This window comes from Musca vetustissima, unplaced genomic scaffold, assembly GCF_032173495.1.
Source record: "Musca vetustissima isolate MV318-11 ecotype Yass unplaced genomic scaffold, APGP_CSIRO_Mvet_v1 utg108036, whole genome shotgun sequence".
In the NCBI taxonomy this organism is placed as follows: Eukaryota; Metazoa; Arthropoda; class Insecta; order Diptera; family Muscidae; genus Musca; species Musca vetustissima.
The window spans coordinates 53246-76176 of NW_026886941.1; the positions used below are offsets into that span (position 1 = coordinate 53246).

Below are 22931 nucleotides of genomic sequence, written 5' to 3' on the forward strand. Positions count from 1 at the left end.
TTAAATATAATTTTTTGGTATTATATACGATTCTAAATATTTAAGAGAAAACATTTCAAATTAAAATCCATTAAAAAAGGAACCTAATGAAGGTATGATGTATGGATTTAAATATAATTTTTTGGTATTATATACAATTTTTTTTTAAATTAAATTTTTTTTTGACAAGCCAATGGAAGATTTTTTTTCACATTTTTTAACTAATACCATCATTGTTGATGCGGTTGTTGTAGTTGTTCATGCTGTTGTTGATGCCTATATTCTGAAATGTTTTCCGATGTTAAATAGTTACCATCCTTGATATTGTTGCCCGTACATTTGTTATACAAATATAATGCCATCAAGGGAAATGGTGTCATTATTGCCACTGCCACGGGTATAACTGTTGTTAGATCGGCTTGTGGTTGTGGCAGACTTCGTAACAGAAATATAGAAATGCCCGTATTTTGTATACCAGTTTCAATGGCAATGGTTAGAGCATCAGCCGGATTTTGTCTCAATATCTTGGCCAAGATCCAGGCAAACATGTAACCCAACCAGGGCAATAATAAACCGGCTAAAATTATCTGTAAATAATAAAGTGAAATTATAGTATTTTTTATTTATGAACGTTACAAACCACTTCATTAATTTTGATAAAATCAATATTTTCGGTTTCTTAAGAGACCTTTAAGTATATGTTTAATAAAATATACTCTGAAAGAAATACTTCAATAAAACCTCGCGTCGAACGAATATTTTTCAAAAATCCATAATAAACCAGTAAGGAAAATAGTTAAGTCGGACTGGGTCGACTATACGATACCCTTCACCACTATGGGTATATTCTACATATGTATCCTTACAATTGTAAGTCAATGTTCCCTCGAAGGAACATACCCATATTTAGATTTAGAGTCATCTGCGTACTATGGGACCTATATTTAAATCTGAACCGATTATCACGAAACTTAGCATACATCATTCTACAGTTAATTCAGTACGCTATGACAAATTTCGTGCAAATGGACAGATATATAGGGTCTTTGGTGCACAATTTACATTAAATCGGACGAAAATATATACGGGAGCTATATCTAAATCTGAACCGATTTTTATGAAACTTAGCACACATCATTCTAGACTCAATTCAGTATGCTGTGCCAAATTTCGTGCAAATCGAAACATATATAGGGACTTCGGTGTACCATTTACATTAAATCGGACGAAAATATATACGGGAGCTACATCTAAATCTGAACCGATTTTCACGAAACTTAGCACACATCATTTTAGACTCAATTCAGAACGTTGTGCCAACTTTCGTGAAAATCAAAAAATATTTAAGGACTTTGATGCACCATTTACATTAAATCGGACGAAAATATATATGGGAGCTATATCTAAATCTAATCGGATTTTCAGGAAACTTAACACACATCATTCTAGACCTAATTCATTGCGCTGTGCCAAATTTCGTGCAAATCGAATGATATTTAGGAACATTAAATCGGACGAAAATATATACGGGAGCTACAGCAACGTAGCTCCCGTAAGGGGGGGGGGGGCCGGGCCGCCCACCTGCGTACGTCCCTGCGGAGCTATATCTAAATCTAAACCGATTTTCACGAAACTTAGCACACATCATTCTAGACTCAATTCAGTACGCTGTGCGAAATTTCATGCAAATCGAATGATATATAGCGACTTTGGTGTACTATTTACCCCAAATTCGAAGAAAATATATATGGGAGCTATATTTAAATCTGAACCGATTTTTCCCAATTTCCTTGAATGAGCTGTGCTAAATTTCATCCAATTCGAATAATAACTGCGACCTGTAGTTTGTTGACAATTTAACATGTTTAACGGACGGACATGCATAAATCGACTTAGAAAGTGATTCTATGCATATTCTCAAAAGGAACCATGTGTCTATCTCGTTTCCTTTTGCCTGTTACAAACATATGCACAAAGACATAATACCCTGTACCACAGTATGGGGAAGGGTATAAATGACCCGCAGCACTTTGGCTTCTGACACAGATAATTCTAAAAGACTTTGAAAACATTGTATGCAACACAAACTCACCTTCCATGAAAACAATTTAAACATATATAAATTCGTTACAATTGCAAATATGATTATAAACAATATCAGGCACGTTGATATCGGTTTAAGAAAGCGCACTAAAATCCGTGTCAAACGCTGTGAACATTTTTGTATGGCCAAACCAATGGCCAGTGGTACAATTAAGGCTATAGCAAATGTTGCTATATTTTTATATGGTATAGCCATATTGCCACGTTCAAATATCAAATGGCCCAGTGTAAAAATCCACAAAGGCATCATACCAAAGGCGGCAATATTACTAACGGTCGTCATTAGAACGGATAAATTAATATTGCCACCTAAGATTACAGACCAAATGTTCGAAGCACCACCACTGGGTGAAACACCGGTGAAGAATAGGCCCAGCTGCATTTCAACACTTTCCGAAAAAACGAAATAGCCAACAGCATAACTAATCAGCGGCATTAGCACAAACTGGGAGAAAAAACCAATTGAGGGACCCTGAAAATGAATACAATGGTAATTTAATAAAAATTAATAATATCGATTTGTTTGCACTTACCACAGGTTTTACAATTAATCCCTTTAAGACCGTCACATCCAGGGCAGCACCAAAATTAATGTACAAAAGTGATACCAACAATGCAACTGATCCCGTAAATACGTGATCTATGACACGTTGTTTACGTATTATTATCAATGGAAATGATTCCTTACTAATTTCGGTAATATTCTCCCGTTCATTGATCATGTGTACATGTATTCGTGTAAATCCCAAAAATATAACCTGTATTGTTATATTTCCTTGCCATTTCTGGGTGATAGGATCAAATTGTAATCCCCGTACAATGTCATTAACTTGTGCCAAATCACTGTTTTCGCTGTGAAATCGAAACATAATGTCATTTAAATTTGCCGCATTTATATCTGAAAATAAAAAAATAATTTCAAGTTAAATTTCAATTTCAAAAAGTAATAAAAATGTTTCATAATACATCCACGTGGATTTTTTAAAGAATATTTTTTCAAGGGTCACCACTAAAAGGCGTGGATTTTTTAAAGAATATTTTTTCAAGGGTCACTACAAGGCGTGGATTTTTATACCCTTCACCACACTGTGGTACAGGGTATTATGTTTTTGTGCATATGTTTGTAACAGGCAAAAGGAAACGAGATAGACACATGGTTCCTTTTAAGAATGCGCATAGAATGACTTTTTAAGTCGATTTATGCATGTCCGTCCGTCCAACCGTCCGTCTGTCGGTCTGTCCATGTTATATTGCAAACAAAGTACAGGTCGCATTTATGATTCGAATTGGATGAAACTTGGCACAGCTCATTTATTTGGCCGAAGGACGAGCCCTATTGAAATTAGGAAAAATCGGTTAAGATTTAGATATAGCTCCCATATATTTATTCGTCCGATTTAAGGTAAATGGTGCACCAAAGTCCCTTAATATCTTTCGATTTGCACGAAATTTGGCAAAACGTACTGAATTAAGCCTAGAATGATGTGTGCTATGTTTCGTGAAAATCGGTTCAGATTTATATATAGCTCGCATATATATTTTCGTCCTATTTTATTTAAATTGTGCACCAAAGCCCCTATATAACTTTCGATTTGTACGAAATTTCGCTTAGCGTTCTGAGTAGAGTCAGGACCGGTCCCATATATACTTTCCTTTAATTTTATGTATATGATGCGGCAAAGTCCCTATATATCCTGTGATTTGCATGAAATTTGGCATAGTGTACTGAATTGAGTCTAGAATGCAGTGTGGTACGTTTCGGGAAAATCGGTTCAGATTTCGATTGAGACTTGAATGGCATTATTGCGTTTTGTTGAAACTGGTGCATATGTAGCTAGCTTTCATATGTATTTCGAACGGGTGTCTGATTGTGATTATATTTTTAAAAGTGCGACGTATCGAATAGCGTGTATCAAGGCATGAGTATGTTCCTTCGAGTGAACACTGACATGCAATTGTAAGGATACATATGTACAATATACCCAAAGTGGTGAAGGGTATCATATAGTCGGCCCAGTCCGACTTTACTACTTTCCTTACTGGTTTAAAAAAAAAATTTTCAAGAGTCGTGGATTTTTAAAGAATATTTGTTTAAGGGTCACTACAAGGCGTAGATTTTTTAAAGAATATTTTTTCAAGAGCCACTATAAGGCGTGGATTTTTTTAAAGAATATTTTTTCATGGATCACTACAAGGCGTAGATTTTTTAACGAATATTTTTTCATGGATCACTACAAGGCGTAGATTTTTTAACGAATATTTTTTCAAGAGCCACTATAAGGCGTGGATTTTTTCAAGAGCCACTATAAGGCGTGGATTTTTTAAAGAATATTTTTCATGGGTCACTACAAGGCGGTTCTGGACCTTGATAATCAATCCGTAAGTATATGTTTTTCCAATTTTTTCGTCGGTAAAAACCTCCCGTCGCTGATCATATGCGAAGGCCTCTTGAAACTTAGTTTGTTTACATATATGTATTCATATCTGTATATAGCTCAAAATATTATCTCTCAAATGTAATAAAAGAACATGGTTTATATTATTTAAAATAGACATACTATTTATTTTTTAAAACTTCCTAAGTTCCGACAGATAAAGTTTTAATCATGCAACATCATATTGACGTACACAATCGCGTATGTACATTTGTTGTTGTTTTTTTATTATTTAGCTTTACGCGAGTATTGAATTCTAAGCTTACTTGTTATTTCAACCTGAATTTCAACATTGGTATCCATATGTGCCGTCATATTGCTTGGTTTGAAATGAACATGCCATTGTGGATCTGCAGCGGCGCTTTGCCAAGTTACTGCATTTAGATTCGTTTCACCTACTTCTACGTCTCTCACTTTTCCCGTTGCCCCATTGACCGGCAAGTGGGCTATTAAGCTAACCAACAACACTATGTAAAATGCATCAGTGCGGCAGTGCATTGTGTTTAGTTTTTTAATTGATTTTTTTTTTTGCTCTCAAAAAAATAGTTTTTCTTGGTGCATTCGCAATCAAATGGGGTTATGTACTTTTTGGAATCGTTATTTTTTATTTATTTGCGTGATAATTTCACAATTTTCATCATTCATAATTTATTATCTACAGTTTTTTTTTTTTTTTTGTAAATTTACAGAATATTAAATGTGGATGTACAATTAAAAAAAATTAACTTTAATTAAATAAAATATATACAAAAACACAACCGAACATTTTTACAATCGAGATTAGACTGTCGTTAGTTGATTCCATTTGTTTTGGGGGAGCTGAGTAACGTGCGTTGATGCCAGCCAACGGAGAAAGTTAACAAAACACAACGAATTTGAGAAAATAAACTTATTACTCTTTACACTCACATTAGACTCTCGACAAGACATTCACAATTTTAAGAATTCAAATGGTTGATTGACAAAATAGCTTAACTGCAAAACATACAAGACATTTTTGCAATGCTTAAAAAAAACAATTCTTTTTAAGAATTTTTATAAAACAAAATAAAGCCAAAACATCGGCGCCAATCATGGATCGAGCTGACCCCGATGGGATTATCGCTGACGATAAATTGTTGCTTGTCGTCAGTTATCTGAAAGACCTCTTTCTAAGACGGACGAAGTTGATCGACGGAACCTACGGTTTGGCCAGATCAACTTGTACAAAGGGGTCAAGGTTGTAAATTTGTAAGAAGACAACATCTACGACCCTTTTTGGGAAGATAGTAAACTGGCAGCGGTCCATGAAATACCGAGCGGGATTGTTACCTCAGTGTGGATCCCACCATTATTTAGGTGACTGGAGAATACACGGCGGTTAGTGGAAAAGCACAACGACGGACTTCAGATGAGGAAGTGGATAATCCTCACTTCATTTGAAAGAAACTGCGGTTTTGTGGCAAAGTTCGCTACCGATTCTGCTGGAGAACATTACTTAAGGAGGAACAAGGGTGAATTGCTTTATGGGATGGGGAAACTTCAATTCCGTCTCCCGCCAATAAAACATGAAACAGATAGCAGCAAGCGCTAAAAGCGCCAAATTTAATGCTTCTGTTAAATTTCAGCAATGGTGTTGTGACGACATTAGGACTAGATAGGGGTAACTCGAAACCCATATAGTCTCTGCGTCTATCTCCCCTATGATGCTCCTGCCCCAACCGGATCTGATGTACGCTATCTACTGGAGGCAGTGGCAGCACTGGTGACATAATAATTGGATGTGATGACAATGCACACCACTTCCACTGGAGAAGCAGTGACACCTATAGGGCATCCTATCCATTAGCATACACTGGGAAGAGATATCAGCCGGTATAGTGATCACAAAACCTGGCATCCTAGTTCTGGTACATCTACAACAATATCGTTTTTGTTAAAAAAATTGCTGAAAATTAAGAATAAGAAGAATTTGAAAAATTAAATTTGTTTGAATAAAATTTCCAACCCCCCAAAATATGTATCTAATAATAGATGTAATCATTATATGGGGGCTACCCCGGCCAATAGTAATAATTTTTATTAGAGAGATTTTATACTCAATAAGAATCCTATTGAAAGAAATTTTGATAGTTAGCAGCATAGAGATTTCTCCTGATCAAGCAACGAGAAATCAAATTGACCATATTGTTATAGACGGACGGCATTCGTCCAGTGTTTTAGACGTTCGATCGATACGAGGAGCGAATATTGATTCGGACCATTACCTGGTGGTATCCAAGGTTCGCACCCTACTTAATGTAGCAGCGAAGGTGCGGTTTAATGTAACACGGAAACTCGAAGTCGAAAAGCTGCAAACACAACAGATAGCAGAAGCATACTCCGCTCAACTTATCCACCTGCTTGACGAAAGGACTTCTTGTCCCGATAATAGTATAGTAGCACAATGGCAAAGAATTGCTCACTCCCTACAAACTGCAGCAAAAGCAACATGGTACGATCAAGAGTGTCCTATTGCTACTGATGTGAAAAACGCAGCGTATAGGGCAACCCTACAGACAGTAGCAAAAATTAATGCGTGGGAGAATTATTGTGGGAGAAAGGAGATAAGATGATCAGTACAATTTGGCTACAGGAATGCATGCCCAATGATTGGAACCTCAGCATCCTGCGTCCCAAGTCTCCTTCCCATCACATATAAAGTACTATCCAGCGTGCAGTGTAAACGGCTGAAGACCTGGTAAATCCACCATTGACCAGATTTTCACTCTGCCGCATTCGACAGCCCTTACTCGTTGAGAAGTGATGAAAGCTATGTCTGCGTTCGGCATTCCTGCAAAACTAATACGACTTTAACTGGCACAAGGTCAGCAGTTAATGTCGCATAGGTTTTGAAATTCGGAGAAGGATAGTGTTGGCCAACAGATGCTACTATGGTCTAAGTAAGCAGTTTAGAAAAGCATGGGTACTTGCGCAAGCAGATGAAGTGTTTGAGAGAATAATTCTCCGAAAGATCTATGGATCGATCTACGTCGACGGTGAATATCGCCGTCGAATGAACCATGAGTTGTACCAGCTATTCTCGGGCATCAGCATTGTAAGACGTATCGAGCTACTGTCTAGGTCATGTTATGAGAATGGATGAGGATGCCCCACCACAAAAGGCATATAAAGGCGAACCTACTGATGTATTCTTTTCCTTATTTATTTATAAACTTCGTATGTGTCGATGATCATCATTTTCATTCAAACTACAATATTTGATATTGTTTTTTTGACCCCAGTATTTCCTATAAAGATATATAGCCAATAATGGGAAAGGTGTCATTATTGCCACAGAAACTGGTATAACTGTTGTTAAATCGGCCTGAGGTTGTGGTAGACTACGAAGAAGAAATATTGCAATGCCAGTATTTTGTATACCCGTCTCAATGGCAATGGTAAGGGCATCAGCGGCACTTTGATTTAGATTACGAGCTAAATACCACGCCAAACCGTAACCCAGCCATGGAAGTAAGGAGCCAGCCAAAATGATCTAAAAATAAAATCAAATTATTTTTTATTAAAATTTTTACAGGATTAGGATACTTACCCTCCATGAAAATAATTCAAATAAATATAGATTTGTCACTGTTGCAAATATAATGATGAATAGTATTAAACACTTTGAAATAGGTTCCAAAAAACGCACCAATATTTTGCTATATTTAGGAGAATATTTTTGTATACCAACACCAATGGCTAGGGGTATTACCAGGGCCACAGCAAATGTGGCAATTTTTGAGTATGGTATTATCATATTACCACGTCTGAATATTACTTGACCCAATGTAAATATCCATAATGGTATCATACCGAACGCCGCCACATTGCTTAGACTTGTCATTAGCAGGGACAAATTCATATTTCCGCCCAAAATAACAGTCCACATATTGGAGGCCCCACCACTGGGTGAAATTCCCGTAAAAAATAAACCCAATTGCATTTCTATGCTATGGGGAAATACAACAACAGCAAGAACATAACTTAACACAGGCATTAAGATGAATTGGGTTATAAACCCAATAAGGGGACCCTGAAAAGTAACAAATTTTAGATAAATTATTTATAAATCCAATATTATTTTAGATTTTATACACACCACAGGTTTTATAATTAATTTCCTAAGGACCTTCAAATCCATTGCAGCTCCAAAATTCACATAGAGTAATGAGACCAATAATGCCACTGACCCAGTAAAAATGTGATCAATCAATCGTGGTTTCCTTATGATTATCAATGGCAAAAATTCTTTGCTAATTTCCACATGATTATTTTTGTCATCTATCATTCGAACATAGATTTTTGTAAAACCTAATAATTTAACATCAACTGTTATGAAACCACTCCATTTCCGAATTGTTTCATCAATTTGAGAGCCCACAACTTCGTTTTTGACCTTGGCCAAGTGTTCGTCTTCCGCATAAAATTCAAATGTTATGTCATTTAAATTTTGAAAATCAACATCTACTGCAATAAAATAAGAAAGAACATTACATTTATTCATTTTTTTTAAATTTCATATCCGAACATACCCCTCAGTTCCGCTTCAATGTTAATAACACTATTCATGTGGGCTGTTATGTTAGCTGGCTTAAACACAACATGCCATTGTGGCAACGTCTCTTCTCTTTGAAGTTCTCTAAGTGTTCGATGTTTTCGTCTTGTTGTTGTTGTTTTTGTAGCTTCAATTGGACATGACCAAGAGATTAAACTTGTAAAGAGACACATAGCCACCATTATTTTGGGAAAGTAAAACATTGTCATTTTTGTTAGCAAACAATTATTTGGATTTAATTTTTTAAAATAAATTGTAAAACAATAAAATTCACTTGTTGAAAATAGGTGTAAATAAATATCCCACTTTTAGAAGTGTTTTCTGTAGCCGTACTTCCGCCGATCGCAGCTTATTTACATTGAAAACCAAAACAAACTAGATCGAAGTAAATTTCGCTGAGCACGAAGAGAATGGTTGTTGCTTTTGAAATGAGAAATATTTAAAGGTAGTTAGTAAAGTCGTAACGGATTCGTTGTCTAGTTCGGATAGGCGTAGAATCCCATTCAATTCAAATGTACATTACACGATTTTTAAAGAATCCACCATTATTTGTACGTACAGATCCTAGATAATATTATTTAAAAAAAATTCATGAATATCTGCCAAACAAATCCATGATTCAAAGTCGACTCGCTACTTCGTATGCGGAAGGGAATACAAAATTAATAATATTTTATATGGAAATTGTTGCATATTTGTTATACCATAATTCCGGATTGGGTGGCGTAAGGGATGATAGATACCAAGCAACGGCTTGGTATCTACAGACCAAAGACATATTTTACGAGCGCCTAGAAACAGCATATGACCACTACCTTGACATTAAAATTCTGCTGGGAGATTTTAATGCAAAAATCGGAAGGGAAAATATCATTGGCCCCACCGTCGGAAAATTCAGCCGCCATGAAGAAACATCAGTCAACGCCATGAGGTTGATTGACTTCGCGGCAGCAAAAAACATGGTAGTTAGCAGCACCAGATTCAAGCATCTCGATATAGACAAGGCCACTTGGATTTCTCCAGATCAAACAAATCAAATTGATTAAGTTTTAACAGACGGAAGGCATTCATCCAGTGTTTTAGACGTTGCATCGATACGAGGAGCGAATATCGATTCGGACATTGTAGCAGTCAAGGTTCCAACCCGTCTTAATGTAGCAGCAAAGGTGCGATTTAATGTAACACGGAAATTCGATGTCGGAAAGTTGCACACACAACAGGCCTACTCCGCTCAACTTATCCACTTGCTCCTTCCAATTACATATAAAGTTCTATCCAGCGCACTGTGTGAACGACTGAAGCCAATGGTCAATGACATTATTGGACCAATGCGTCTTCAAACTTGGCACACATATAATCAAGTTGTACCAAATATTGTACCTTTTAGTAACTATTATACTTACATATACCAATTCGACTCTCCAACAGCAACCTTTATTCCAAATTTTAGGATTCCAGATCTCTGCGTTCACCTAATTTCAAATTGTACCAAATCTTGTGCCGTTTAGTACTCATCGTACACATAAATACTAATTTTAAAAGCTGTCATTATAGCTCAATCCTCAACAGTGATCTTAATTCCAAATATCAGGTTTTCAGGTCTATCCGTTCGCCCAAAATTCAAATCGTACTAAATTTAGTACTTTTCACAACCATAAGTACGAATTTCCTAAACTACCTCAATCCCACACTCCAACAGTCATTTTAATTTCCAATTTTAAGACGCCTGTTCACCTACATGTAACTAGTACGAAATTTAGTACCATTTAGTATTTTTCGTACACATAGGTACGATTTTTTAAGCTACCACAATCCTGTACTCTAATAATAATCTTAATTCCTATTTTCAGGATTCCATCTCTATACTCTCACCTAAATGCAATTAGTACCAAATTAAGTTCCATTCCCAACGTGTATTACATATAAAATTTCAAGATTTTAGCTATACATGTTAAATATATACACAATTAGAACCAAATTTAGTAAAGTTTAGTACGTTTCGTACACTTACAGGTCGAAGTTCCAAAAATCCTTTTGTACATCTTAAAAACTTTTCATCAGTGACCTGCATTCCCAATTTCAGAGGTCTAGCTCTTCACGTTTGCTTAATACAATTGGTACCACATTTAGTACTTTTCGTACCCTTCTAGTTCGAATTTCTAAAAACCACAGCCTTATCACTCGCCTAAACATCAACAACAATCCACACTAAAAATTCCACACAGAGGGGTCTACGATCCAAAACGACCCGAGTCTTACTCGGCCAACGTCTGTCACCTCAGCCCATTGTGTAAATCCATTAGGGCTGCTACAAGAACAACAACAAAAAATTCCAAGCTTCTAGCTTCAGCCGTTTTGAATTTAGTTCTTAAATTTACTATTTGGCATAATATCTGACATTCCACATCATTGTTATTGAATTAATTTTGGCCCATTGTATGGAGGTACCAGAAGGGGTGGACCAATATATCGATGGGCACAGTGTCTATACCCTCATTATTCATAAGGCTGAGGGCATATAAATAGCCTGAGAATCCTCCACAATTAAAGAGAGATCGTTACATTAGGAAAAAACAGTGTTTTGTCCGACGATTTGTTTTCAAAAATGACGATGAAACAATTCGAAGTGTTTTGGTTATGAGATAATCGATGTTCCTTGCTGTTATTGAAGAATATGATTTGGAGAATATGTGGTTTCAACAAGACGTGTCATGTGCCACATACACCTCGAGCCAAAATGGCTTTATTGCCATTGCCCATGGCTACTGGCCGTGTTGTTTCTCGTTATCGCGATATCAGGATCATACGATTTGACATCATCACTACCTACAGAAAAATATTTCATCCGCAGAAGTCCCAAAGCTTTTTTCTACTTAATATTTACTATATATATTATCTAAAACTTATTCTATCAATGACGATTTATATTTGAACAAAAATTATAGCATTTATAAATGCATCCATCTGTGCAAATAGATTTTTTTAATAAAATTAGAACAAAAACTGATTGAAAATATTTGGCATGTGCATGCAAATTTCTATTTGCACACACAAGTTATGACAGAGTAAAACAAAAAAGCACCGTTGAAAAAAATTCTTCAAAAATCCAAGCCTTCTAATAGTCCTTGAACAAAAATTCTTCGAAATGCACGCCTTCTGATAGTCGTTGAAAAAATATTCTTCGAAAATCCACGCCTTCTGATAGTCGTTGAAAAAATATTCTTCGAAAATCTACGCCTTCTGATAGTCGTTGAAAAAAACATAACGTAATTCATCGGATTGAAAGGGGTACATTTTCAAAATCAGAACTGTTCTGATTTTCATACTGCATGAAATGTTCACACATGCCCTGTGGTGCACAGAGGCTTAATAAAAAAAATACATTTCCATTATCATTAGTTTACAAATTCTTTGTCAACAGCATCATAATTTTATTTGTTTTATTACTTAAAATCGAATAGAAAAAGTTGCGAAATATTTCATTTCAAAACATAATTTCTCTTTTTTGAAGAGGGAGGGAGAAGGAGATGACATTATATTTCAAATTATTGTAAAAATCATAACGTAAAATTAGAAAATAAAATGAAACAAAATCCGATAATTCTAATATCTATAATGATCAGGCTTGAAGGGACCATTGATGGGAATACCCAAATATTTAGCTTGTTTCTCTGACAATTTGGTCAATTTAACACCCAATTTCTCCAAGTGCAAACTGGCAACTTCTTCATCCAAATGCTTGGGCAAGACATGAACACCGACAGCGTACTGTTCCGATTTGGTCCACAATTCGATTTGAGCCAAAACTTGATTTGTGAAGGAGTTGGACATGACGAAACTGGGATGACCATGGGCACAACCCAGATTGACCAAACGACCTTCAGCCAAGACAATAATGTGACGGCCATTGGGCAGGGTGTAACGATCAACTTGAGGTTTAACATTCACCTTTTCGACGGCATTGGTATTCAACCAGGCGACATCGATTTCACAATCGAAATGGCCAATGTTGCAGACAATGGCATCATCGTTCATGTTCAAAAAGTGTTCACCGGTGATGATGTCGATGCAGCCAGTGGTGGTGACGAAGATGGTAGCTTCTTTGCTGGCCTCCTCCATGGTGGTGACTTCATAGCCTTCCATGGCAGCTTGCAAGGCATTGATGGGATCAATTTCGGTGATGAGAACACGGCCACCGAAACCCTTCAAGGCTTGGGCACAACCCTTGCCTACATCACCGTAACCGGCAACAACACAAACCTTGCCAGCGATCATGACATCTGTGGCACGCTTGATACCATCGATAAGAGATTCACGGCAGCCATACAAGTTATCGAATTTGCTCTTGGTAACCGAGTCATTGACATTGATGGCTGGTACACCCAAACGTCCCTCCTTGAACATTTTGTACAAATTGTGAACACCGGTGGTGGTCTCCTCGGACAAACCCTTGATGCCCTTCAAGTATTGAGGGTATTTTTCATGGACCAAATTGGTCAAATCACCACCATCATCCAAGATCATGTTCAAGGGTTGACCATCGGGGAAGACCAAAGTTTGTTCAATGCACCATTGGTATTCTTCTTCGGTTTCACCCTTCCAGGCATAGACGGGTACACCGGTGGCGGCAATAGCAGCAGCAGCATGATCTTGTGTACTGAAAATGTTACAGCTGGACCATTGAACCTATTGATAAAAAACGAGGAGGAAATAATTTAAAGAAATTGATTAATATTATTATAGTTTTTAATGGCGACCTTGATTGTACAAAAATATAAGGCGATAATTGAATAAAAAAACATAAAGAGAAACACACATGTTTCTTAGAGATAATCCAATAAAAGATCAAGCGCCTGATGACCCCGATTGTTGTCACCAGCAAACAGCATTCACTCATTACTAATCACAGTTATTTGTGATAATAGTTTTCAGATTTCAATTTGTTGGAAAAAAAGAGGAGGGGCCTAAAATACTGGCTTTCATGTGCGTAATACATCTAAGCTTTATCTCTTTTTTGTTTTCTTTTCATATGGTGAAATTCATTTTAATTTAAAAATAAAAAAATAAAGATTTGTGATAACCAAATTTGAGGTCGTTTGGAGATGACCCCTGCCTGATGCTTAGAAAGTAAATTTAAATATGTAACAATTTGGCCAGAGCAATAAAAACAATAGCATTTCCTTGTCAAAAATATAACGCAGAAAAATTTTTGTATAAACATAGATGGTTGTAAAATGGTTAACAAAAGATTAAATCGGATTTGGAAACTCTGATTTGACAAAAAAAAAAAAAAATACAAAACAAAAATGATAGGATTATCATAGAGATTTCGAAATCATGTGTTTTGAAAATATTGTTTTCCAAATTAGAATTAAAAACATAAATCAGTTTCTTAGACTAGAATCGGTGTATCTATAAATGCGAGCAGTCTCATGAAAATCTTATGTATGCAGGGGACCTCTAAAAAAATTTCTATTTACCGAGTGACTGAAAAAGGCAATGTGTATGAGCGATCTTTGGTCCGAAGGTGTGATTGGACCTCAGACAATGGAACGATGGAATGGAATGGTCATATGACAACCGCCATTTTTGTGGCCTGCTATTGAGGAATACGAATTGGAGAATGTGTGGTTTCAACAAGACGATGCCACATGACATGGCTTTATTGCAAGGGAGTTCCTGACCGCATAATTTCTCGTCCAAGATCTTGCGATTTGACACCATTAAACATTTTATGGGGCAATGCGAATGGTCGCGTTTTTACATGTAAATTTGAATTGTGTTTTTTAATTTAAATTGATACCCATATTGCCTTAGCAAATTTTAAAAGCCGTGAGAAAATACAAGGGTCCCAACGGAACTTTGGAGGCTTTGGAGGATATATCTGAAAATATCGATTTCCGCAAGTAAAAAGGGATACCACTATAATCAGGGCCCCAAGGACCACATGTGGTAAAAGTTTCAAAACGATGGAGTCCTAAAGGACTCTGACGATGGATTCAGAAGGATCGCGCGGAATTTTTGAGACCCAGATCACAGAAAGTATGGACATATTTGATATGAATATAAAATTGTTGTAATCAAATCAAATGCTTCGAAATGATACCCATATTGCCTTAGTGAATTTTAAATATGTATGAGAAAATACAAGGGTCCCAACGGAACTTTTGAGGCCCATATCTCCGGAAATACCGATTTCCGCAAGAAAAAAAGTATACTGCTGTAATCAGGGCTCCAAGGACTACATGTGGTAAAAATTTCAAAACGATCCGTGAGGGGGCCCTAAACTAGACTTAAGCCCCTATTTACTTTTATCCATAAAAATCCAATTTGGAATAAGTCTAGAAATTCCATTTCCATGGCGTTGAAAGATAAATCCTGTCATTAAAAATAAGTTTTTAAATAATCGTTTCGACATTAAATTGAATGCATTTAAATCTCTAATTACAGCAATCGTAGATTCGATCTATCTCATTGTTTAATTTCACAATTATTCTCTAACCTGACATAATACTATTTCTTTCACTAACAGTTACATTAAAAATTGTTTTTTTTTTCATTCGAACATTAACTTACCTCAGCGCCCAATTCAACCAAAGTTTCAATAAGTACAGCAGTCTGAACCGTCATATGCAAACAGCCGGCAATACGGGCACCTTTCAAAATTTTCGAAGGACCGTACTTCTTGCGGCAAGCCATCAAACCGGGCATTTCATTTTCAGCAATAATGATAGCCTTGCGGCCCCATTCGGCTAACTTTATATCAGCTGTTGATTATCCACCAAAAAAAGGAATGTGTGCAGCAATAGCAACAACGGCGGCGGCAGAGAGACGGCAAAAATGAATGAGGTTGGTCAGCAACAAAATGACGGTAATCGGGAGGAAGAAAAAAAGAAAACAAAACAATGATTAGTACTGGTAATGGCAAAAAAACGTGTTCGCAGACAGACAGCATCACACATAAACTTAATATACTATATGTAAAAGATAAGATTTATTTCACAAAAAAATAATTACAATTTCAAATTACACACACAAACACGTTTACTTACCAACTTTATAGGCTGGCTTCGACATTTTGCGTTTTTTGTTAATTTTTGCGGTTTATGGGGGAAACAGGAGTGAAGTACAAAATAAATGCCCTGCAAGAGAATGTCAAAAGTTGAATTGCAATTTATTCTTTCATATAATTTATCAGTTTTATACATATAATTATTAAATAAATATATTAGAATAAATACGCACGCGGTTCGAAACGATGGTTCTCGCTGGCTGGCTACGATTCAAAGAACCTGACAACGATTGATGGTATTGCCACAACTGTCAACTATTTATAAAACATTGAATGGCGTTGCCAACTATAGTGTTGTGTTATTAGTGATTAGAATGAATACCAAGTATTTCATTAAATTGTAACAGTTGTAGATACCTCAGAATGTGAATAAATGAAAGGAAATTCGTATTGGACCAAATGCAGAGATAAAAACGGACATGTCCGCAAAAATGTGTGTACATATCTAAGGTGTAATTATAACAAAGGTGTATCTACCAATTGATTACAATTTTTCTTAAAGTGGTCATGTGTGTGTACACAATGAACACTATGTCCAATAAATTAAAATTTATTTGAAAAGAAGCCCATTTCTACAGCATTCGTAAGGATGTAACAGATATTTTATGGTATTACCTACTTTTAAACCTAAATAAACACAACAATCTGTTGCGTATATTTATTTTATATTTGATAGTAAAAGTCAATACCTACAGAGTTGCTTCATTTATTCAACTCAAATTATTATTGTTCCATGATTATTATACTTGAAGATCGAAAAACCGGCAGTGTGAGCTATACAGACATTTTCTGTTATTTTCCACTGGGGCCTTAGGACCATTTTAAGAGTGCCTGAGTTTATTAATCACCAAAAATATACGAATTTCCCTGACTATGTCGATGTTTGCGTGTAGATTGTAAAGCTCGTGGTTCATTTCGGAGAATTTTTCTTTCAAACTCCCCAAGACCTGTCTCATCTGCTTGCGTAAGTATCCATGCTTCAGATCCATATTACAGCACGGGTAGTATCAGCGTCTTGTAAAGTGTGAGTTTGGTGTGGCAGGAGGTGGCCTTGTTTCTAAACGGCCATAGTAGCATCTGTTGACCATCAGTATCCTTCTCCGAATTTCAAAACTGATGTCATTAGTGTTGTTTTTGGCGGTACCAAGGTATACACAATATTTAACTACCTCGAAGCTGTAATTCTCAAGTTCCACAGTTGGTCCGAGTCTACTGGACGTCTTGGGCATTGATAACATCAGCTTGGTCTTCTTGCCATTTACTGCCAGACCCACATTGGCAGACTCTTTATCAATTTGTTCAAAGGTGGCTGTTATCGCTCGCAATGTCCGAACCATTATATCGATGTCATCGAAATAGGCGAGTAGCACGTGTTGCTGGTTGTACAGAGTGCCATTTCTGTTCAACTTTGCGTCTTGTATGACCTTTTCTAGCAGGATCTTAAAAAGATCACACTTATCTTAATCCTCGTTCGGTATTGAAGGGCTCCGAGAAATCGTTTCCGACTTTAACTGTCACTCCACCCGGAGACAAATGGTCCATTGTGTTCATCCGAGAGTGAAAATCTGGTTAATGGTGGACTTGCTAGGTCTAGGCCGCACTGGTGTAGCTCAATAATGTCATTGACCATTGGTTTCAGTCGTTCACACAGTACACTGGATAGCACTTTATATGCGATGTGAAGAAGACTGATTCCTCTATAGTTGGCACATATCGTATTGTCTCCTTTTTGTGCACGGCACACATGAGGCTGAGTTCGGCTCCTGCTGTTTTATTGTTCTTCAGCCGATTAATTGTTATTCTGAACACATCATGGCTAGGTGGTATACACTCTATACCGTCATTCCGCAGCAAAGTTCAAAGTTCTGATAAAGTTTGCATATGGATGGTTTGATTGAGCCATCAATTGCTAGATCTGTAGATTGTGATCCTCGTCTAGCTAATTGGTCCGCTCGTTCATTGCCCATGATGTAACGGTGTCCTGGTGCCCAACAAAGCCGATAGCGTAAGTTCTTTTATTTTTTATAACATTCATTTTTTTATTTCAAATGGGGTTTTATTTGTCATGTTTTGTGTAAACATTCTGTAATGCTGATTTTCACATACACCAGCTTCGGTATATAATTCCAGGCAAGCGTTGTTTTCACACACAGAGTGATGCCAATTGGCAACACTTTTTCCAATCAGCTGTTCGTTGTACTACAGCCACAGCGAAACGGCAGTAGAAAATAATTTCAAGCTATATATTTTTTAATAATTTTAATTAAATAATGTGGAAAGAAATCAAAATACAAGACACATTATATTTTATGAAATGTGATATCAGTGAAACAAATGAAGTAACTCTCATTTTATACGATCAGAACAGAACATGGAGTGAGAACGTTGCATTGGAGGAATTGAAGCGCCGAGTAAAGGTAAACAATTTGTTGTTGTTTATATCAGTAAAAGAAAAAGAGAAGGATATGGGTAAATTTTATTATTGTCTTGTTTTCCGAAATTTTCTTTAGCTATTAAATCGTCGCTATGATTTTAACGAAGAAAATATACGCAAAACATTGTGGGGTGGAGATGGAGATTTAGATGATGCCTCATTGGAAGGCCCAGTGGTGAAACAAGGGGAACACAAGCTAACATTAAAAGTAAAATATCGCGTTATGAACTGTCCTTTTCGGTGTGAATGGAATTTAGTGAGACACACATGGCAAGAGGTAGTCGTCATTGATGAATGGTGAAAATGGATTTTAATCTCTTTTTTCTTCTTTTTCTCCTTTTTCAGTTTCAAGATTTATTTGTTATGCCCATGTTGAAAACATTGATTGCCTGCAAGGAACAAATGGATACGTTGACTGATACTATTAAGAAAAAAGATGCTGAAATTTCACAATATCGTAAAAATGGTGCAATATTAGGACGAAGTAGGTGAACAAAATGTATATCTTCTTTATATGATTGATTCTGAATAAAAATTCAGTATCATTATCTATTCTATAGTTTGATACTACTGTACAAAACATATTGGAGATCAGTTGTAATGTGTAGATACTAGATATCTAAGCTGTAACGTATTTTTTACCACACACTGGCATACACACAGATTGTTTATTTTGTGTGCATATCAAAACGAAGGCTCACACACACATAAACATAACATTAATGTTATCAACATAAACAGAAACTGTTATTATGTTATATTTAGATAAAATTTCTTGAAGCAAAATCTATTTTCAGAACAAGTTATTTAATTATTATATTCTGTAATACCTTGAAATATTCGCTGGAGACCCCATTAAATATATTCTTAATCAGAAATGATTACTTATTTACTTTTTTTTAATGACAACATATTTTTTTTCATTACAGAAACCTTGGAAACAAAACTTTTCGCCTTCGAAGAATTTCATCGGAAATATGAAAGTTCCAATCAACTTTTAAATGACTTTAGTGTATTGGGACAGTTGTTGTCAAAGCATAACACAGAAAAAACTTCCCCCAAGATCGGTGAGGTGAAAAAGCAAGAGAAAACTGAAACAACCACGGTTAATAAAATTCCACCTACCAGTCCAGGACAGAGGTAAATTGTTTTCAAACTTACATATAAAAGTAGTTTTATATTTAAATAATTTTTTTGCAGGAAAACCATGTTAAAAAAACAAATGATGGAAAAGTTGATGAAGCCACGCAGACCAGTTTTCGAATATGAAAATAGTCAAAGTGAAAGTCAAACGACTGAGGATGATGTGCAAGAAAATGAGCGAAAAAGTGATGACCGTCAAAAGGAAGATAAAAAATCGACAACCACTATTTCTGATAATCGAACAACATCAACAGCCAGTCCAATTCACATGTAAATATATATGCGAACTTTAAAAGTATATCACTTTAAATTATTCTGTTTTATTTATTTTAGACCTAGAGAATTAAAAAATCTTGTAAGCGATTTAGTAATAGCTGAAAACCTAGACATACCTTTAACATCCAGATCAGACAATGATAGTCGTGATAAAATTAAAGCATCTGACAAATCTGCAGCAATCAGTCAAGATCAAAAGTAATTTATTTTTTTTTTTTTCATATTATTACATAAAGAAGAAATAATCATTTGTATCTGTTTTTTTTAGAAGTAAAGAATTAAAAAGTCCATCGGTGGTGGAAGTAAAGACCAAAGTTTCAAGGTAATTGAAATTTGTTTTTGTATCTTATTTTTTTTTTGCTTATATACCTTTTCTACTTTTATAGAGAACTTAAAAATCTTGTATCAGATTTAGTTAATGCCGAAAATCCCGCTATTACCCCAGTAAAAAGAGCTGATGGACATGATAAAAATAAAGCATCTGACAAATCTTCAGCATCCAGATCAGACACCCATGGTCATCATAAAACTAAAACATCTGACAAATCTTCAGCTGTCAGTCAAGATCAAAAGTAATATACATATATTTTTTTAATATCACAAAAATATAAATAATCACTTGTATCTGTTTTTTTAGCAGTAAAGAATTGAAAACCACAGCGACCAAAAATTCAGATGTGGTGGAGGTAAAGACCAGAGTTTCAAGGTATTTGCTATTCTATATCTTTCTGTATATATATTTTTTTATTTATATGCTTTTCCTATTTCTAAATAACGTAGAGAACTGAAAAATCTTGTAACTGACTTGGTGATTGCCGAAAATCCCGTTAATAGCCCAACAATAAGAGCTCGTGAAAATGACGAGAAAATTTCAACACGACATTCTGAAAAGAAGCTGCAGGAGAAAGATACTGAGAGTCCCAGAAAAAGGTAAAAATAAAAAAATAACAAGATATAATTAAATTATTTTAGATAAACCTTGGCACATTCCTGGACTTTCAATTACGATGGAACATGAATGCTGAGGAACAGGCGAAGAGAGGACAGATGGCACTCTATGCATGCAAGAATTCCATTGAGAAAATTTGGTGTCTAAAACCATCGACTATACACTGGATGTATAACACCGTGGTTAGGTCCATCATTTGCTATGGATCTCTTGTTTGGTGTCACTGCCTACGCCATAAGTCGTTATCCAGATGGGAAGCGGGTCTCCATGATGTGCAGAGTCAACTTTTCTCTGCACTTCGTACGATCTTCGGATCCCCCGTGAGCCAAAATGGATCGGGGTGGTGCCCTTAAATTAATTAACTACGATGGGTAGACAAATCTAAAAGAATAAAGTTACGGTGCAGGGAGTGAAGAACACAGTACCGGCGGCAATCGTTGGTGAGGTCACAAGCCACGTGTCATCCAGATCAAGCGATTGTGATCCGGCTGTTCTAGGTGTATATGCCTTGGCACCTGCAGCTGTACCTTTTACAAGTGCATCAATTTCAAATCCGAACGTTGACGAACCGGATATTCTTTTGACAAACGAGCAGGTCAAGAATGATGAAAATCAGTCTCCGGCTGACAGGACTGTAGTTTTAGGAGGGGACGATCTAAACGCTATCCGCGATAGTCTATAGGAGCAAAGTAAGGAAATATTGAACCAGTAAGACAGACTGATACCGGAAGAGCAATGTGGGGATACGCTTTGATAGGAACTGCTACTGAATCTCACCCTAACTGATGATGAGCTGGACACCACGGTGATCCAAGCCAAGTCTACACAGGGGGATTGTTGGAGCATTAACGAAGGAAACACAGACTCTGTTGACCGACCGACTTCAAGTCTGACTACAACAGGTCCTGTGTCGGCACTTGCTGACAATAAACTTCAGAGGCAATATGCGACGGAGGCGATGTTCGAGACCCCAGCAACGGACAGCGGACAGTGGCGCATAAAAGTGGTGGAATCGGCGAAGACAACTGTCTCGGACAAAGGTGCTAAGCCGACTTCCTCCTTCCCTAATCAAAAGGCTACAGAGAAGATCCCGAAACAAAATATCACCCATTAGGGTTATCAACGTGTGGAGGGCTCTGTCTCAAAGCCCGATTCTACGCCAAGCGACAAAGGTGAAGCTAAAGCTTTGGGTGGATCAACCAGTGTTCGAAATAGGAAGAAGGGAAAGTCCGACAAGGAACCACCGTCTCCTGGAAGAACAAATGCCGCCCCACAGAGCAAATCTGTAAACCGCATCCGCTCTTCAGAAGGTCCACAACCTTCACCCAAGAAGGCTTAGAATCGGGTTCTTGGATGATGGAAAACAAAATTTAATCTAATTTTTTTTCTCACCAAATTAAATAACAAATTTTTATTACTATTTTTTTATTTCAGAAGACGAAAGAGCACAACAGACGTACCAGAAAAATTGACACCTAGGAGAGAACAATGTGGTGAAAATACAAAAATAAATTCCCGATCCATAGACAAACGTCGTTCGTCTCGTTGCTTAAATTTCAACGAAAACAAAAACTCAAAAGACAGTGAACGCAGTGAAACAGAAAGTGAAATTTCGATTATGGAGACTGCATCACGAAGCAAACAATCGTTGCAATTAACCAGACAATCTGAAGATGACGAATCAGCAAATGATGGGCACACAAACACAAACAAGAAGCAGAATAACGATGAAAATAAATCATCAAGCAATAATGCCTTGCAAAAAGAAGATAATTTAAATAATAAAAAATCCGCAAAATCAAATCGTGAAACAGATTCTGATGATTCGGATATTATCGATATTACCCCGCGTAAAAAGAAGAGAACCCATTTAAGTAAACAGCCGACAATTGTGGAAAGTTTAAAATTGGATTATGGTAGAAATTTGAAAAAATCTATACAATCATTGGATATATGCGATACGG

At 36.4% G+C, this 22931-nt stretch overlaps 3 protein-coding genes across 3 annotated transcripts; all 3 read right to left on the bottom strand.

Annotated features, from left to right (window-relative positions):
* Positions 1-209: 209 nt before the first annotated feature.
* LOC133334430 (ileal sodium/bile acid cotransporter-like) lies at positions 210-5015 on the bottom strand. Its single transcript, XM_061542725.1, has 4 exons — positions 4784-5015; positions 2616-2980; positions 2072-2554; positions 210-566 (listed from the first exon to the last, which is right to left on the bottom strand). The coding sequence occupies exons 1-4, from the start codon at positions 5013-5015 to the stop codon at positions 210-212; spliced, it is 1437 nt and encodes a 478-aa protein (XP_061398709.1).
* Positions 5016-7704: 2689 nt separating this feature from the next.
* Positions 7705-9275, bottom strand: LOC133334431 (P3 protein-like). The gene is made up of 4 exons (XM_061542727.1): positions 9071-9275; positions 8638-9005; positions 8089-8571; positions 7705-8031 (listed from the first exon to the last, which is right to left on the bottom strand). Exons 1-4 carry the CDS (start codon positions 9273-9275, stop codon positions 7705-7707), a joined length of 1383 nt encoding a protein of 460 aa, XP_061398711.1.
* Positions 9276-12688: 3413 nt separating this feature from the next.
* On the bottom strand, positions 12689-16246 carry LOC133334432 (adenosylhomocysteinase). Its single transcript, XM_061542728.1, has 3 exons — positions 16146-16246; positions 15670-15860; positions 12689-13779 (listed from the first exon to the last, which is right to left on the bottom strand). The coding sequence occupies exons 1-3, from the start codon at positions 16168-16170 to the stop codon at positions 12697-12699; spliced, it is 1299 nt and encodes a 432-aa protein (XP_061398712.1). The 5' UTR covers positions 16171-16246; the 3' UTR covers positions 12689-12696.
* Between the last annotated feature and the right edge of the window lie 6685 nt (positions 16247-22931).